The 19856-nt window shown below is 35.7% G+C and overlaps 1 protein-coding gene and 1 non-coding gene across 7 annotated transcripts in view; both read left to right on the top strand.

The window, feature by feature from the left end:
- Positions 1–19856, top strand: part of AGL (amylo-alpha-1,6-glucosidase and 4-alpha-glucanotransferase) — an 80507-nt gene that overhangs the window by 51986 nt on the left and 8665 nt on the right. For all 6 annotated transcript variants that reach the window (XM_081493247.1, XM_081493251.1, XM_081493249.1 and 3 more), the window contains 7 exons: positions 3397–3499; positions 5693–5918; positions 7105–7216; positions 14778–14913; positions 15951–16063; positions 16891–17102; positions 18408–18505. In XM_081493247.1, the coding sequence (XP_081349373.1) occupies positions 3397–3499; positions 5693–5918; positions 7105–7216; positions 14778–14913; positions 15951–16063; positions 16891–17102; positions 18408–18505 (1000 nt within the window). The remainder of the gene's footprint in view (positions 1–3396; positions 3500–5692; positions 5919–7104; positions 7217–14777; positions 14914–15950; positions 16064–16890; positions 17103–18407; positions 18506–19856) is intronic.
- LOC145508017 (U6 spliceosomal RNA) lies at positions 170–276 on the top strand. The gene has a single exon (XR_014055286.1). It is a non-coding gene; the product is annotated as a U6 spliceosomal RNA (small nuclear RNA).

Below are 19856 nucleotides of genomic sequence, written 5' to 3'. Positions count from 1 at the left end.
GGTTTCATTTTTAAATGATGCAAAGGCCAGGAATACCTTCCTTTTCTGACAGTGGTACAAAATATGTATATAATTATAAAGTTTTACATTAATTGACAGGGTAGAAATTATTCAGAAGATGTGTGATCTGTAAGTCATATATTCTGAAAGGTCAAAAAGTTAACATAGGGTGCTCGCTTCAGCAGCACATATACTAAAATTGGAATGATACAGAGAAGATTAGCATGGCCCCTGCGCAAGGATGACACGCAAATTCGTGAAGCGTTTCATATTTTTAAAAATAAACGACCCAATCAAAAAGTGGGCCAAAGAACTAAACAGACACTTCTCCAAAGAAGACATACAGATGGCTAACAAACACATGAAAAGATGCTCAACATCACTCATTATCAGAGAAATGCAAATCAAAACCACAATGAGGTACCATTACACACCCGTCAGAATGGCTACTATCCAAAAGACTACAAGCAATAAATGCTGGAGAGGGTGTGGAGAAAAGGGAACCCTCTTACACTGTTGGTGGGAATGCAAACTAGTACAGCCACTATGGAGAACAGTGTGGAGATTCCTCAAAAAACTGGAAATAGAACTGCCATATGACCCAGCAATCCCACTGCTGGGCATACACACCGAGGAAACCAGAATTGAAAGAGACACGTGTACCCCAATGTTCATCACAGCACTGTTTATAATAGCCAGGACATGGAAGCAACCTAGATGCCCATCAGCAGACGAATGGATAAGGAAGCTGTGGTACATATACACAATGGAATATTACTCAGCCATTAAAAAGAATACATTCAAATTGGTTCTAATGAGGTGGATGAAACTGGAGCCTATTATACAGAGTTAAGTAAGGCAGAAAGAAAAACACCAATACAATATACTAACACATATATATGGTATTTAGTCAATTGGTAAAGATAACCCTGTATGCAAGACATCAAAAGAGACACAGATTAATAGAACAGTATTATGGACTCTATGGGAGAGGGCAAGGGCAGGATGATATGGGAGAATGGCATGGAAGCATGTAAATTATCATATGTGAAACAAATCGCCAGTCCAGGTGCAATGCATGATACAAGGTGCTCGGGGCTGGTGCACTGGGATGACCCGGAGGAATGGGATGGAAAGGGAGGTGGAAGGGGGGGTTCTGGAAGGGGAAAACATGTACACCCATGGTGGATTCATGTCAATGTATGGCAAAACAAACAAAAAAAGAATGAAAAAAATAAATAAATACACCAAGTTTGAATTTTAATAAAATTTCAAATGATTCAAATAAAAAAAAAAAAGTTAACATAGGGCTTCCCTGGGAATCTACCTGCCAATGCAGGAGACACAGGTTCAATCCCTGGTCCAGGAAGATCCCACATGCCACGAAGCAGCTAAGCCCATATGCCACAACTACTGAGCCTGTGCTCTAGAGCCCATGAGCCACAACTCCTGGAGCCCACATGCCCTGTAGCCCATGATCTGCAACAAGAGAAGCCACTGCAGTGAGAAGCCCATACACCGCAACTAGAGAATAGTCCCTGCTCATCGCAACTAGAGAAAAGCCTATGCAACAACTGAGGACTCAGCACAGCCAAAAATAAAATTAATTAATTAATTAATTTAAAAAATGTTTTAGTGAATACAAATATTTCCACACATCCATGCTAGAGGTTTTAGTTTTGACTTTTTAACAAGAGTGCCTGTATTCAGGGCATAGAAACTCAAACTTACCCTTGGATCTGTCTATAGTTTTTTTTTTTTTATGCCAGGTGTTAAGTGGGTTAAAGTACCAGGAAATCTGTGCAGCACAGAGTACTATATATGTATATATATATAATGTTCGCTGCTGTCATCAGTACCGTCATCAACCGTATATATAAACTGTATGTCAACCATGTATGTTCGTGCTCAGTTGCTCAGTAGTGTCTGACTCCTTGCCACCACATGGACTGTAGCCCACAAAGCTCCTCTGTCCATGGAATTTTCCCAGCAAGAATACTGGAATGGGTTGCCATTTCCTTCTCCAGGGCATTTTCCTGACCCAGGGATCAAACCTGCATCTCCTGCTTGGCAGGCAGATTTTTACCGCTACACCACCTGGGAAGTCTAACTGTGTGTAAGCAATATAAAAGTGTTTAGGGAAATTTTATGCCACTATTTGGGAGAAAATATAGAAAGAAATGTGTGATGTTATCTTTAGTTCTGATCTTTTCCTAACCGAAGAAAATGTCTTTCTCCAAGGTGAAGACCTAACAAACAGAAACTTTGTGAAGTATTGCCAATATTTTTTCTTAGTTAAATTCTCTCACCTCTCAATTTACGTTTTATAATTTATCTTTTATTTCATTCATCCAATACATTTTCATAGTGATATATACCAGTTACAGTTTTCAGTGATATAACTTGGCAAATAAGGTTAATGACGTTTCTGTTATCATGGGTTGTATTTTCTACTGGGGAGAGACATTCATTCAACAAACCGGAAGACAAACAAGATAATGTCAGATAGTGTTAAGTGTTTAGAAAATAGTTATGAATGAATGCTGTGAACTTTTTATTAATGACCTGAGTTTTTCTTCCCTGAAATTTTTGTTACATTTATACTTTAGCACATTTTTTTTTAGTGAAATGCTAATTTCCTTTGCTTTACTTTCCTGCTGATTGTTATATATAACAATTGTATTTCTTTTCACATTTCGTAAGAAACCAAACTCAATATAAAAGTAAAATTTTAGATTTTATCTATAGTCATTCTGTTTCACTTCCCGCATAAAGGCTGCAGTTACCTAAAGTTTTCAAGTGATTTAACATCTGAAATCCTTGTTTTCACCTGTAAAAGTTGTTTCTAACAAACTGACACTTTTAAGTGGTTTTAAGTTAATGGAGAATTTGGTGATGAAGTAATAACCCTAGGGCAATAGATCAATAAACATGTAATTATTTGTCATTAAGGTAATCATCCCATATTTAGATTAATGTGTTGCCTTCAAACTGCAGGTAGAACCTTTTAAAATATATCATTATTACTATATTGAGTGTTTCTTCATGTGTTAAATATTTGACCCCTGATTTTAATCTTTAATTTCCTAAAAGAAAGTCTGTGTTTAAAAACTCATACATTCTAACCAGTTCAAATAAGCATCACTCTATAGCACTGATTCTTAGTCTATTTTGAGTGACAGATTCCTTTAAGAATCAGATATGATTATGGAACCTCACCACACAAAAGTAGACCTAAGAATAACCATACATTCTGCAGATAATTTTAAGAGAGTTTGAAGACTCGCTTCACCTCCTCCTTAACCCCAAAGTTTAGAGCAGCTCATCTATAGTCATGGAGTTCATAGGCTTGTGTATACTGAGGTTAATAGATTATTCTGCTGTGTTTTCTGTTAGGCTTACCTCACTTCTCTGCTGGTATTTTCCGCTGCTGGGGAAGAGATACTTTTATTGCCCTTAGAGGTCTACTGCTGATTACTGGACGCTATTTGGAGGCCAGGTAGGAAATCTTTAAAAAGTTGCAATGCAGGTTTATGTCTGAGTGTTTTTCAGTGCTCTTCAGACCTTTCTTATTCATCTATTCTCAACATTTGGTAGGTAGGCATGTTTTCCTGAGGTGTGATTTTAATTTTATTTGTTGTGTGTTCATTTAATAGGATCATAAAATTTCAAAGGTGTGAAAATCTTTGAAATTACCAAATTCTAATACTTCACATTACAGATCAGGTTATCTTCAGCATTTGCTACTTTATTTCAGGAAAAACTAAGAAATGTATAACCATGTTACAAACGTCGCTCACTAAAGAGTAAAATGTCTGTGCCCAAATTAAGTATAAGAATGCAGATGACTTTTAGGTAAAATTGGAAAGTCTTCCATGTTTTGTTCTTCCGTAATGACAGAGTCCTGTAAAGAGAATAATATTATCAGGTTTCCTTCTTTTTAGTGCAGACCTCATAACCTCCAGTTTTGTGTTTTCTAGACTTAAAATGGTGTTTTCCATGTCACAGTACTATAGATGAATTTATCAAAGGTAGAAAAGAAAGGCTCTACAGTAGTGTTGTATAGTGTTCCATAAATCAGTATTACCATCATCTGACAACTTGTTAGAAATGCAAATTCTTGGTCCCTGTGCTAAACTCCCTGAGTCCAAACCTAGAGGTGGAAAGGCAGAGTTGACAGCTGGAAATCTGTGTTTTTGCAGGGGCTTCAAGTGATTTTCAGTGGCCCAAGACTGAAGTTTGAAATTACTGCTCTCCAAGTTAAAACCTGTAGCAAAAAAAGCATTTTTTTAATATTTTTGTTTTGATGTCACCTGTTTTGTATGACCTGTGAGCTAAGAATGGTTTTTACCTTTTTAAAGAATTACTGAAAGAAGAATGCATGATCACACTATGTAAGGTCAACAAAGCCTAAAATATTTACGTCTGGACTTTTACAGAAAAATAGTTTGCCTACCCCTGATCTAGAAGATTTCCCAGAAGATAATACATTTGTTAGAGTAGTGCTAACTACTATGAATTATAAGCCATTAAATTTCAAGGGCTTTTCATAAACAAAATTTATGATCTTCTGATCCTATATGGGTGTTCAAGAGGCAGTTTTCCACATGGTGGTTAAGGGATATAGCCTCCTTTATCTGCGTGATATACGATCTTCCAGGACCTCTGGGTTCTCTCTGGTCAGCTGGCAGAGAGGGAAAGAGAGCCTGGGGAAAACACTCCTGTTCCATGCAGTTAAATTTTTTTTTTTTTTTTTTGCTGGAGAATGCCGTCATCTGGCTGAGACATTTAGGAAAGCCATTTTGGTGGACATATGGCTGTCTCTACCACAGATAGTTCTGCTTCCACCCTCTGCAGAGATGTTCATGGACAGAGGACTTTTTAGTCAACTTCCATGTGTAAGACATGTTCTGGATAATTCAGATTGCTAGTATTCTGACCTTTTGTTAATTGGAAGTGTCACTCTCCACACTAACACTTTTGTACTGCAGAAAATAAAAAAGCTTCTTTTACACAATTATTTAAGAGAGAGGTATTACCTGATACACAGAATTAATTAAATTTCTAAATGGTTTTAGCAAAAAGAAAAAAAACTTTAAATGACTTTTCCATGGTTTATACAGATGGCAACACTAGGATTTAAATCTCAGTCTTCTTAATTCTCAGTGTGATACTCTTTTTAGAATGCCAAGCCATCTTACAAAGTTGTCATTTGTTAAATGATGGTAGAATAATATGTTGAAAGATAAAATATTCTCTACAAGTTTTTGAAAAAGAATTATGTTTTTCAAGGTCAGTTTTTACCATTTTATTTTCTTACATGTTTGCTTTATTTTTGGTATCTGCCATTTAAGATAATAAAATTCCTGTTCTTTTGAAATACTAGGGATTTCAAAAGTAAAACCTAGAGTTATGAGGGACCTTAAAAATCACCTGGTCCCAAACTCCACGGATGAAAAAAACTCTCCCAGAGGATAAGTCATACAGATTGTTAGAGAAAAAGGCACGGCAAGGATCAAGGTTCCTGACTTTTAATTCAGTGCTTATTCTATATTATGACCACTTTCTACATGAAAATACAAAGAAATAAGAGAAAATAATAAAAAATAATGATCACCCGAAGTGACTTTTTTGCTTTTAGTTTTTTAAGTGATTTTCATGTCAAATGATTCACCTAATTCTGTTGTTTTAGGAATATCATTTTAGCATTTGCTAGTACCCTGAGACACGGCCTCATTCCTAATCTCCTGGGTGAAGGAACTCACGCCAGATACAACTGCCGGGATGCTGTGTGGTGGTGGCTGCAGTGTATTCAGGATTATTGTAAAATGGTTCCAAATGGTTTGGACATTCTCAAGTGCCCAGTTTCCAGAATGTATCCTACAGATGACTCTGTTCCTTTGTCTGCCGGCACAGTGGTAAAGATCATTTCTTAAAATAATTTTTTCCTGAATAATTTTACTTTCTAATATAAAAGTACGTGTAATTAAGAATCTGAGTCTTATAAATTCTTCAAATATTGGTATCTATTTAGCACCTGCTGCTACTGTGAGAGACTGCAGAGATGACTTATTCTTTATCTAATGAGCTAGCAACATGGTAGAAGAGATGATATGTATATATTAATGATACAATCATTGCAAAAAGAAATATATGGGAAGTGCCTCTTTTAGTCTCATAAAAGAAAGAGAGATGATCTCGTAGTGGGTCTCAGGGAGGATTACAGCAAATAATTAAAATTTCACTTAAACTAACCTTGAAAGGTGAGTAGGATTTCATCAGACATGAGGGAAATTATGAGAAGACATTAAAGATGAAAAGAATAATAAAAGCACAGGGTGGATTGAAGCACAGCTTAGGACATACTGCTCCATCTAGCGTTTGGCTTTTTGTGTAGGGCACCTGCTGGGTAGTAAGGGATTGTGGAAAGCGGGGACCAGATTGTGGAGAGCCTTGGCTACCAATCCAGGGAGTTCAGAGTTTATCTTATGTGCAGTGCAGAATGAATAAACATTTGTGTATGTTTTTTGCCCAGTCAAGAATGTACAGGATATTGTACTTTTGCCACATCTGATCTACATTTATGTTACAGTTTACTTGGTGTGGAGGGCTTCTGGGCTACCTCAGGCCTTGCCCTACGATGTTTATATCATGAAGTGTTTGAAGAATATTTGTCCCAAAATTTTTTAATGTAAACATATTAGCATTTTAGTATATAATTTGTCTCCATTGCTATGTATGTGGATGAATTGGAACAATGCCAGTTTAAAACTCGGATTTCTGTATAATAAGCTGAATTTGTTTATTAGCGAAACTGTTTACTCTAACAGATTACACAACTCACAAGATTCTTTTTCGTGTATCAGCAGAATTACAGATTATTTCATGTCACAGAAATTTATAGTTAAAACTACAATATGTTAAATGTTCACATGCGAAAGGTCTGGTGTAATAAAGGCTGCTTCTTTCCCCAGTCCCACCCCTGATCCCTATTTCTTCTTTTAAGGGAAAATACATGTTTTCAAAAAAACTTCAGTTGTAGAATTTGGAAGAAGATACGAAAAATGTAATTTCTAACAGAGGTAACATCCATGTCTCAAACAGGATCAACCATTGTTTGAAGTAATACAGGAAGCTATGCAAAGACACATGCAGGGCATACAGTTCCGAGAAAGGAATGCTGGTCCACAGATAGATCGGAACATGAAGGATGAAGGTACATAACTTTTATTTTTTCTTTTTTTTGGCCACGCTGTGCGGCATGTGGGATCCTAGTTCCTTGACCAGGGATTGAACCCTCACCCCCTGCAAAGGAATGCAGAGTCTTAACCGCTGGACCACCAGGGAAGTCCCATGGAGCTACATAACGTTAGGTACATAATAAAGATTTACTGATGAGATGAAATTAAACCTTGTAATTATTCATTTATTCAACAAGTATTTTATTTGTGTATAAAACTTCAGAATATAATAATGAAAAAGGTTAAGAGTTTCTGATCTCGCCAGCTTAGTTTTAGTTTCTGGAGGAAAGACAAAATTTTATATCCTTTGTCAGCCAGTTTGAAAGGACCAGAAACCAATTTGGTGCTTACATTTACAATCATGATAATAATTGCTAATAATTGATGCTTACTATGTGCTAGGCATTGTGCTAACTATTTTCAGTTCAGCTCGGTCACTCAGTCATGTCCAACTCTTTGCGACCCCATGAATCGCAGCACATCAGGCCTCCCTGTCCATCACCAACTCCCGGAGATTACCCAAACTCGTGTCCATTGAGTCGGTGATGCCATCTAACCATCTCATCCTCTGTCGTCCCTTTCTCCTCCTGCCTTCAATCTTCCCCAGTCAGGGTCTTTTCAAATGAGTCAGCTCTTCGCATCAGGTGGCCAAAATACTGGAGTTTCAGCTTTAATATCAGTCTTTCCAGTGAAGACCCAGGACCAATTTCCCTTAGGATAGACTGGTTGGATCTCCTTGCAGTACAAGGGACTCTCAAGAGTCTTCTCCAACACCACAGTTCAAAAGCATCAATTCTTCGGTGCTCCACCCTCTTTATAGTCCAAATCTCGCATCCATACATGACCACTGGAAAAACAATAGCCTTGACTAGATGGACCTTTGTTGACAAAGTAATGCCTCTGCTTTTCAATATGCTGTCTAGGTTGGGCATAACTTTCCTTCCAAGGAGTAAGCGTCTTTTAATTTCATGGCTAAAATCACCATATACAGTGATTTTGGAGCCCAAGAAAATAAAGTCAGCCACTGTATCCACTGTTTCCCCATATATTTCCCTTGAAGTGATGGGACCAGCTGCCATGATATTTGCTTTGTGAATGTTGAGTTTCAAATCAACTTTTTCACTCTCCTCTTTCACTTTCATTAAGAGGCTCTTTAGGTCTTCTTCACTTTCTTCCACAAGGGTGGTGTCATCTGCATATCTGAGGTTATTGATATTTCTCCCGTCTATCTAGATTACAGCTTGTGCTTCATCCAGTCCAGCATTTCTCATGATGTACTCTGCATATAAGTTAAATAAGCAGGGTGACAATATACAGCCTTGATGGACACCTTTCACTGTTTGGAACCAGTCTGTTGTTCCATGTCCAGTTCTAAAGTTGCTTCCTGGCCTGCATACAGATTTCTCACGTGGCAGGTCATGTGGTCTGGTATTCCCATCTCTTTAAGAATTTTCCACAGTTTATTGTGATCCACACAGTCAAAGGCTTTGGCTTAGTCAATAAGGCAGAAGTAGATGTTTTGCTGGAACTCTCTTACTTTTTCGATGATCCAGTGGATGTTGGCGATTTGATCTCTGGTTCCTCTGCCTTTTCTAAATCCAGCTTGAACATCTGGAAGTTCACGATTCACATACTGTTCCCAATAATTTGGGTCATATGGTATGTACATGTTTTGTTTTATAAGAAATTGCCAGACTGTTTTCTGAATTGAAGAAAGTAGGAAAAACCACTAGACCATTCAGGTATGACCTACATCAAATCCCTTATGATTATACAGTGGAAGTGACAAATAGATTCAAGGGATTAGATCTGATAGAATGCCTGAAGAACTAAGACAGAAATTTGTAACATTGTACAGGAGGCAGGGATCAAGATGATCCCCATGAAAAAGAAATGCAAAAAAGCAAAATGGCTGTCTGAGGAGGCCTTACAAATAGTTCAGAAAAGAAGAGAAGTGAAAGGCAAAGGAGAAAAGGAAAGATATACCCATTTGAATGCAGAGTTCCAAAGAACAGCAAGGAGAGATAAGAAAGCCTTCCTCAGGGATCAGTGCAAAGAAATAGAGGAAAACAATAGAATGGGAAAGACTAGAGAGCTCTTGCAGAAAATTAGAGATACCAAGGAAATATTTCCTGCAAAGATGGGCACAGTAAAGGGCAGAAATGGCATGGACCTAACAGAAGCAGAAGATATGAAGAAGAGGTGGCAAGAATACACAGAAAAACTATACAAAAAAAACCTTAATGACCCAGATAATCACGATGGTATGATCACTCACCTAGAGCCAGACATCCTGGAATGTAAAGTCAAGTGGGCCTTAGGAAGCATCACTACGAACAAAGCTAGTGGAGGTGATGGAATTCCAGTAGAGCTATTTCAAATCCTAAAAGATGATGCTGTGAAATTGCTGCACTCAATATGCTGGCAAATTTGGAAAACTCAGCAATGGCCTCAGGACTGAGAAAGGTCAGCTTTCATTCCAAACCCAAAGAAAGGCAATGCCAGAGAATGCGCAAACTACCGTACAATTGCACTCATCTCACACGCTAGTTAAGTAATGCTCAAAATTCTCCAAGCCAGGTTTCAACAGTACATGAACTATGAACTTCCAGATGTTCAAGCTAGATTTAGAAAAGGCAGAGGAACCAAAGATCAAATTGCCAACATCTGTTAGATCATCAAAAAAGCAAAAGAGTTCCAGAAAAACATGTATTTCTGCTTTATTGACTATGCCAAAGCCTTTTACTGTGTGGGTCACAACAAATTGGAAAATTCTTAAAGAGATGGGAATACCAGACCACCTGACTTGCCTTCTGAGAAATTTGTATGTAGGTCAGGAAACAACAGTTAGAGCTGGACATGGAACAACATACTGGTTCCCAACAGGGAAAGGAGTCCGTCCAGGCTGTGTATTGTCACTCTGCTTATTTAACTTATATGCAGAGTACATCATGAGAAACGCTGGACTGGATGAAGCACAAGCTGGTATCAAGATTGCTGGGAGAAATATCAATAACCTCAGATATGCAGATGACACCACCCTTATGGCAGAAAGTGAAGAAAAGCTAAAGAGCCTCTTGATGAAAGTGAAAGAGGAGAGTGAAAAAGTTGATTTGAAACTCAACGTTCAGAAAACTAAGATCATGGCATCTGGTCCCATGACTTCATGGCAAATAGATGGGAAAACAGTGCAAACAGTGGCTGACTTTATTTTTTGGGGCTCCAAAGTCACTGCAGATGGTGATTGCAGCCATGAAATTAAAAGACACTTGCTTCTTGGAAGAAAGTAATGACCAACCTAGATAGCATATTAAAAAGCAGAGACATTACTTTGCAAACAAAGGTCCATCTAGTCAAGGCTATGGTTTTTCCAGTAGTCAGGTATGAAAGTGAGAGTTGGACTATAAAGAAAGCTGAGCACCAAAGAATTGATGCTTTTGAACTGTGGTGTTGGAGAAGACTCTTGAGAGTCCCTTGGACAGCAAGGAGATCCAACCAGTCCATCCTAAAAGAGATCAGTCCTGAATATTCATTGGAAGGACTGATGCTGAAGTTGAAACTCCAATACTTTGGCCACCTGGTGCAAAGAGCTGACTCATTTGAAAAGACCCTGATGCTAGGAAAGATTGGGGGCAGGAGGAGAAGGGTACGGCAGAGGATGAGATGGTTGGATGGCATCTCCGACTCAATGGGCATGAGCTTGAGTAAACTCCAGGATTTGGTGATGGACAGGGAGACCTGGCATGCTGCAGTCTATGGGCTCACAAAGAATCAGACATGACTGAGTGACTGAACTGAACTGAACTGAGACTGTTTTCTAAAGTGGTTGTAACATTTTGCACTCCCACCAGCAAACTGGACAGATCATTTCTCCACATCCTTGCCAGAATTTGGTGGTGTTTTGTGGAGTTTTTTTAGCTATTCTGATAGTCATGTAGACCACTACATATTGTGTTTTTCATATGCATTTTCCTATTAATGGTATTGAACACCTGTTCATGTGCTTATTTACCGAGAGGCCTGGCGTGCTGCAATTCATGGGGTCGCAAAGAGTCGGACACGACTGAGCGACTGAACTGAACTGAACCCCTTCTTTGATGATAAAACTGTGTTTTTTCCCTTTTCTAATTGCATTGCTTGGATTTTTTTTGCTATTGAGTGTATGTGGTAAAATACATGTTTACCATTTTATCATAAAATACATCATTTTAGCCTTTTTCAAGTGTACAGTGCAGTGACTTTAAGTACATTCACACTGTTTTTCAGCCATTACTGCTATCCATCTCCAGAACTTTTTCATCATCCCAAACTGAAACTCTTACCCAGTTAACAGTAATTTCTCATTCTTTCCTCCCCTCAGTCCCTGGTAATTACTAGTCTGTTTTCTGTCTCTGTGAATTTGATTATTCTTGATACCTCAAATAAATGGAATTACATCATTTTTGTCCTTTTGTGTCTGGATTATTTCAGTTAACATTGGTATATCAGAGCTGTATATCCTATACTTTTATGCCGTTTGTTTAAACACTACCACATTCTTTTCCAGAATGTGGAAAAGAATGCACCAGCCTCTATTCCCATTACCAACTAAAGTGGCTTCTTATGTACCCCCATGCCCACCAACATCATTTGGCATTATCCTGTAATGCCGAATATGGTTATAAAACCATATGTAGTTGTTTTTACTTGTAATTCTCCTGTTATTGAATTTGAATATTTTCTCATATGTTTGTTGTGTCTTTGGAAAGTTTCCTTTTCTATAAACTGTTTGCTCCTGTTCTATACCTTTATTCATCTTTGTTTTGGCATTCCATTATTTTTCATGTTGTTTACCAGGAGTTTTTGGTTTACTCTAAGTATTTGTCCATCATTAATTTTAGAATTATACAGACCTTTTCCCAACTTATCTATCGTGTCATTCACCATATTTTATTTCAGAAATGCTACCCTACCTTCGATTCATGGGGTCGCAAAGAGTCAGACACGACTGAGCGACTGAACTGACTGACTGACTGACTGACCCTACCTTCATATCACAAAGATAATCTCTCACATTGACTTTTATTAACTGTGTGTGGTTTTGCGTTTTACAAATATTTTTTAAAGAAACAATTTATTCCACTTTAATCCATTCTATTTTTGTTCCTGTGATTCTTGTTTTTATGACCTATATCTGTATTAATTTTTCATGTCTGTACTCATTTCCTTAACTTGTTAAAATCTGTACTGACCCCTAACAGATTAAGTAATTTAGTGTATGCACCTCTCCCCCAATCCCTGTTTGATATTATCTAGATGAAATTTCAGTTTGAATTGTTGTAACTATTCTTCTTTTCCTTTTCCTTGGTTATTGCTATTTTTAGGCAACAATAAACTTTGATATATAATTTGATCATCTTTTCATCCTCTGTCTCTTACTATATCCTCCAAAATTTCTTTCCTTATTAGAATTAATCACATGAGCTTATTTATTTATGTTAATATATGAAAACCTCTCAGAATAATTCCTACTACTACAGTGTCTTGCTGTAGTTATTTTTATTGTTGCTATATTGGTATTTTTATTGTTGCTATATGAGTATTTTTAAAGTTGTAATTTACATGTCAGACACAACTTACCAACCGAACAACAACAGTTTACATGTCAAACCCACCAAGGCCTTGAATGACTGGCAGTATTTTTATTATGCCCTCATATTTAAATGACAGATTAGACATAAATGCTTTTTTCCTTCAGTGCTTTAGAAAATATTATTCTGTTGATGTCTTACTTCCAGTATAGCTATTGAAAGCTTTATGGACCTATACCTCATTCTATTAGAAGTGATTACTCTTAATTTTTTGAAGTTTTAGAACCATCTGTCTTAATTTGAAATTTTACTCTAACTTTTCTTATCTGTTTCATATGGTCCTCTATGAGCCCTTTTAATCTGAGATTTACTATTTCTTTTCACTTTCTGGGGTTACTTTTGTCTGGGTATCTTCTTGTTTATTTCTATCCCCATAGCTTTTCTTCTGTTGTCTGCCTTTAACCACTCCTGCTGCCTCTGGAGAAATTCTCCATCTTGTCTTCCATCTCACTAATTTCACTATATCCATCTACTATTTAGTCCCTTTATTCACACTGTACTGTTTTCCTTACTGCAACTATTAAAAATTCCAGGCCTAACATCTCCACTTAGCCATTTTTAATGTCTTTTGTTCCTACTTCATGCTAATAATATCTTGCTTATGTTAGAGGAGATTTGTTTTGCTTATTTTGTGCTATTGATACAGTAATTCTGCTTCATGTGAAATATGTTACTCAACTCCTCTCTCTCATCTAGTCATTAGACTCCTCTGCTATCGAAGGTTTGTTTTTTCCCAATAAGCTCATATTCCCTTGACTATTAGTTCTCTGTAGCAGTCTTCTTAAGTTGTAAAACAACAGCTTTAAGAACCGAGGTAAAATAAAAGTCCAAAGAGGCTGGTCATGTCTCACCTGTTTTCATTAGTTTCTCCCAAACATCATGTGAATTCTTCACATCAGTACCTCACACATACTTCTCTGTAGTTTCTCCAGGGTTGATTATGGAAAGGGCACCAATAGCCTGGAATACTTTGACAGCTCATCAGGAAGTGCGAATATAGATTTTCTACTCACTTTATGCATTTGAAACAACCTGTTCATTCATAGTCATTTTGACCTGTGTACCTTTTTGTGTGTGTTCTTATGACATTGTGGCCAAATCTCTGAGATTAAGTCACTAAACATTGACTGTCCAGTTATTTAGTATCAAGTAAATTAAAAAGGTCTTTGCTTTTGTGTATCACTTGACAAACATTTTCCAAAAACTAATACCTCTATTCCTAGCTCATAATAGAGGAAATAGGAACAGGAGGTAAAAGTAGCTTGCCCAAGGAGGTATATCAACCATCCATTAATAAACATAAGGGGAGCATTCAATCTCACTAGTACTCAAACAAATTTATATTAAAGTAGATCATTGTATATATATACACCACATCTTCTTTATTCATTCATCTGTTGATGGATATTTAGGTTGTTTTCATGTCTTGGCTATTGTAAATAGTGCTGCTATTAATATTAGGGAATCCTCTTGAATTGAATGTATATATCTTCTTGAATTACAGTTTTCATCTTTTCTGGATATATGTCCAGGAGTGGAATTACTGGATCATATAGTAGTTCTATTTTTAGTTTTTTAAGGAATTTTCATACTGAAATGAGCCAGTGAACAGTTTTGAACATGAATGACCTGACTTAACTTGTGTATTAAAAATATAGTGGCTGCACCAATTTACTTTCCCACCAATATTGTACACAGGTACCCTTTTATCCACATCCTCTCCAACATTTGTTATTTGTAGACTTTTTGATGATAGCCATTCTGATGGGTGTAACATGATACTTCATTGTAGTTTTGATTTGCACATCTTCAACTTTTAAGGTATTACCAAATTGATCTCCGGAGTAGTTTTCCTAATTTATTATATTCCTTTTAAATTTTATAAATGATTTCTTTTTATTTTTAGGTTTTAATATTACTGCAGGGGTTGATGACGAAACAGGATTTGTTTATGGAGGAAATCGCTTCAATTGCGGTACATGGATGGATAAAATGGGAGAAAGTGACAGAGCTAGAAACAAAGGAATCCCAGCCACTCCAAGGTAGTGTATATTTATAGTGTTTATTTATAGTGTTTATATAATTATATCATTTGTAAAATGATATACTTATGGAATTTTTTATTCTATTAACCATGAAGTGTTCTTGTTAAATCAGTCAGAATTTTCCTTCCTTCCTCCCGCTTCCTCTTCCACGTACTCCTTTCTCTACCCCAATATACACACATAAAATCCTCTTGATATGTCATTAAGTAAAGCTGTCTTTTCTCTTCTGGATGTTCTCATGGATTGATTCACTGCAAGCACCTCAAAGAAAAGTTTTATGATTCATTATCCCCGTGGTTAAGACATTTCTTTATAACCTGAAGTATTTTCACTGTTACAAATATTTTATTATTATTATCTCGTGTAACTACAGAAAACAACCAGTTGTCCTGTCTTTTGTGAAATCCTTTCACTTTCTAAATATTTTCCCCTTAATTTTTTAATCTTTTATCTCATCATTTCTTTTTATTATTTTAAGTTCTTACTACAGTATCAAGTCTAAGAAACTCTTTTCTTATCCAAATTTTATCTTCAATCAGAAATGTCAAAAAAAAAATTGTTGAATAGAAGTTGTCATTATGTATTTTACATGTTCTTTTTAAAAGACTATTTTGATGAATTATTAGATCTTGAACTTCTCTTTCATTTTCCTTAAAAATGAGCTTTCAAATTTTGATGCTCACCTTCCCTGGCTTTCTTCAGTCCTATATCCTACATTTTCTATCTTTTCTCTGGAATTCTGTCTCAATATTCTTTGATTCCTACTTCTGCCTTTTTCCAGAAGCTATCTCCTTTTACTCCATAATCTGTATTCTACTTCATAGAATTTTTTAAAAATAAGATGCTAAGCAATCCGTAAGTAATAAAAGGAGAAATTTCTTATATATGCCACACACTTCCTATAAAGTAAGGATTTTTATAGTCATTTTTATAATACATTAGTTATATAATTATTCAAAATTATTTTTTGAATGCCCTTTAAATAGTGCTTAAATTACTCATTGTCACAGAATAAAATTTATTTTTAATTTTAGAGATGGATCTGCTGTGGAAATTGTGGGCCTGAGTAAATCTGCTGTTCGTTGGTTGCTGGAATTATCCCAAAAAAATATTTTTCCTTATAATTATGTTACAGTGAAAAGACATGGTAAGCTGTTTCTTTTGTTTGCAAAGAAAGTCCAGTGTACTGTCTGTATGCTTAATCTACATAATCATCATGTGACTCAATGAACTAGTATTAGAAAACCCTTAAGATTAAAAGGAAAGACAAACCATTAATTTACTAGTATGAAAATTGTAACAAACCTGATTACTAACTATATTTTTATAGCAACTTTGAACTGACATATGAATACTGTCACACTTATTTTTCCTTGATATGACTATGGTCAGGTCAAGTTTTGGTGAACAATTATGAAATCTTTACATCTCTTTTTTTCTGAAACAATGCTGTCCAATAGAAATATAATTTAAGCCACATACATAATTTAAAATTTTCTAGTACCTACATTTTAAAAAGTTAAAAGAAACAGGTGAAACTAATTAATGATTATATTTTTATTAACTCAGTATATACCAAATATCATTTCAACATGTAATCACTATGAAAGTATTCATAACTGTTTTATATTCTTTTGAGGGGTACTGTGTCTTAGAAATACAGTATATATTTTACACTTCTAGCACCCTCAATTCAGACTAGCCTCCTTTCAAGTGCTCAATAAAGATAATTTTATCAATACTAAGAGTGACCCAAACAAAGACAAATGATCTGGGATCATTTGTTGGAGTCTAATCCTTTTTTTGTAATACAGTGAAAGATAATTTTTAATTTCTGCCCAGTGTCCTTCAAAAGACCCTGACACTTTCCAAAAAAGTGTATAATTTATTGACTAAATATTGCTCTTCAGTTTTAGCTAAATGTATGAGTTTCTCTGAATGCTTTAAACTACCAGGTCTTTTATAATGTTTCAGGAAAGTTTGTGAGAGTCTCATATGATGAATGGAACAGAAAAATACAAGAGAACTTTGAAAAGTTATTTTATGTGTCAGAAGACCCTTCAGATGTCAATGAAAAGCATCCTAATCTGGTGCACAAGCGGGGCATATACAAAGATAGTTATGGAGCATCAAGCCCTTGGTGTGACTACCAGCTCAGACCTAATTTTACCATAGCAATGGTTGTGGTGAGTGATTTGCTTTGTTCTTTTCAAATTTCAAAAATGTTATGATAGGGTTTATTTAGTTCTTTATTCTCATTTGTTCTCAAATCCATTGAATTGTTAAAAAGTGAGTTATTTACTAGCTAGTTTTATGTGGTCTTTTCTTGCATCCAAAGTACTAACCAGGCCCAACCCTACTTAGCTTCTGAGATCAGAGGAGATTGGGCGCATTCAGAGTGGTATGGTTGTAGACTATATGGTCTTTTCTAATGAATAAAGCGTAACACCCTACATTTGGTGTCAAGAAATAGAAGATAATGGGGGATGACTAATGAAGTTCTTCTCAATGTTTTCACATCATAACACATAGAAAATGATGATTTTAAAAAAAGGAAAATGATGATATTTGTACAGCACACTGGGCGAAATGGATTAGGTTGCTGCCAGATCCACCCACTTCATTGAGCCCCAGACCCCCACCCAGCTGCGGGGAAAGCTGAGGGCGTCTTATTTCTCAGCACACCTGTGCCATGCCTCAGCTCACTAGTTGGAAACATCTGGACTAATGAACTAATATGAGTAGCTTCAATTCACATTCTACTTTTTGTTGTTGTTGTATCGTTCTAATTAATTCTGTTCTAATAATTCTGTCTACACAAGAATGCTTGATTCTCCTTTTTTATCTATACTTTAGTCTAAAAATACAGTAAAACAGAAGGTATGTGTTCAACATCTGTGTCCAGGTGTTGCCACCTTGTCAAAGAGTATTAAATATTGTATTATTAATTATAGTAGAATAAAAAATACAAAAGTACATAAAGGTAGCTTTGGTTCAGTGTGCATTGATTTTATCTAACATTTAAATTTAATGTGGATTTTTAGTCACTTAGTCATCTTTCTCTCCTTCCCTATGTCACAAGTAAATGTACTCATGCTATTTCAGTGCATATCCTTCTGTGTTTCATTATGACATTAAAAGCAAAAAATGAGCTCCAGGTGACCTTAAAGGAAGATAATGTAAATCTTATGTTCTGCCTTCATTGGTGCTATGGCAACTTCCTTTTGGAACTAGTAAACTTTCTTAAAGCGGCACAAGGAAACAATCACCCCAAACAGCTTTCCTAACCTCTAAGGCCAAGATCAGCACTTCCAAGTCAGCCTGATAGAATTAGGTCTGATTAGACATCTGTGCTTGATCTTCTAGACTTGCACTGTATTTTTAAAGTTTTCATTATTTTCCAAGTTTATAGTTTTTTTTTCTAACTTGGGTGGACACTAATTCTTCTGTGTTCTCAAAAAGTTTGTATATTTGTTTTTAACACTCGTTAGGCCCCTGAGCTCTTTACTACCCAAAAAGCATGGAAGGCTTTGGAGATTGCAGAAAAAAAATTGCTTGGTCCTCTTGGCATGAAAACTTTGGATCCAGAGTAAGTTATAAATATTAAGAATGTAGTTCATATTATATATAATATATAATTATATTTAATTATATTAATATTATTGGCATGAAAACTGTGAATTCAGAGTAAGTTGAAATATGGGTGTTAAGAATGGTGTTGATATTTTATTTCACCAAGTCATAATTTTTTTGTTTATCAATTAAATCTTTAAAGTTGCCTTCAAACTGAACTTTTAAGAATACCTTCTACATCTTCATTAAGGGGCTCCCCTAGTGGCTCAGTGGTAAACAACCCGCCTGCCAATGCAGGAGATGTGAGCCCTGATCCCTGGGTCAGGAAGATCCCCTGGAGAAGGACACGAGCCCACTCCAGTATTCTTGGTTGGAGAATCCCATGGACAGAGCGGCCTGAACGGCTACAATCCATGGGGTCACAAAGAGTCAGATACGATTTAGCGACTAAACAGCAACATCTTCAATAATCGTCAGTGTTCAAAGTGGGCTTCCTAAATTCAATAATCAATAAAAGAATTTTAATTTTGTAAAACTAAGATGTCATATGAATATTTTCTAATGCCTATTTTTTCTGACCATAAAAGTCATACATGATTATTATGAACATTGGAAGCATAGATGTATTGTTTCCTCAGAGACAATATTTATTTTAGAAGTTGTTACTCCTACTAGTTTCTCCTATAATTCTAAATAGTATGTGTTTGTAGCTATTTCTTGATTCCTTTAAATATTAGATGTTATTTGCTTGCTTCTTGTGATGACAGATCACATCACTTCTTTTGATGACAGATTTAACTGTGTCATTACCTCGCCCTGAACCCTTTCCATTTTGTCTAAATAATTACATCACTGTTTTTATGTAAGCCAATAAATAATTTTGTTTTTATGATTAAATGTCTATCTCATTTTGCTTTTATTTTCCAATTTTTAGTTTTTCTTGAGTTTATAATGATGTTTCTAATTTTTTTCTACTGTTTTGCTTTAAAATTTGATGCCCATCATCATTTGCTTTCTCTTTCATATGTGGGAGATCCCCATTTTGTTTAGCCTTACCTTTATAGATTTTTCCTGACATATTGTTTACTCATTTCACTCTTGATATGCAAAATTTTATATGTGTGTACTTTTCTGCATCCTAAAGTATTCTCAATGTTTTCAGAGGTGGTAAGAACCACTGGTCAGAACTAAAACCCCCAGAAAAAACATACTTATGTGATAAGGTCTATCTTTCTCACTAAAAGAAAAAAAGCAATAATTTAATTAAAGAGAGTATAAATAACTATCTTGTATTAAATATTGCAGTGTTTGTAACTTTGTTTAGTTTGTAAATATGTGTAAATTGTATTCAGTTGCTATTTATAATC

Source organism: Giraffa tippelskirchi, chromosome 5, assembly GCF_054371585.1.
Source record: "Giraffa tippelskirchi isolate mGirTip1 chromosome 5, T2T-mGirTip1v1.2.pri, whole genome shotgun sequence".
Classification (NCBI taxonomy): domain Eukaryota; kingdom Metazoa; phylum Chordata; class Mammalia; order Artiodactyla; family Giraffidae; genus Giraffa; species Giraffa tippelskirchi.
This window is presented reverse-complemented; position numbering and strand designations above follow the sequence as displayed.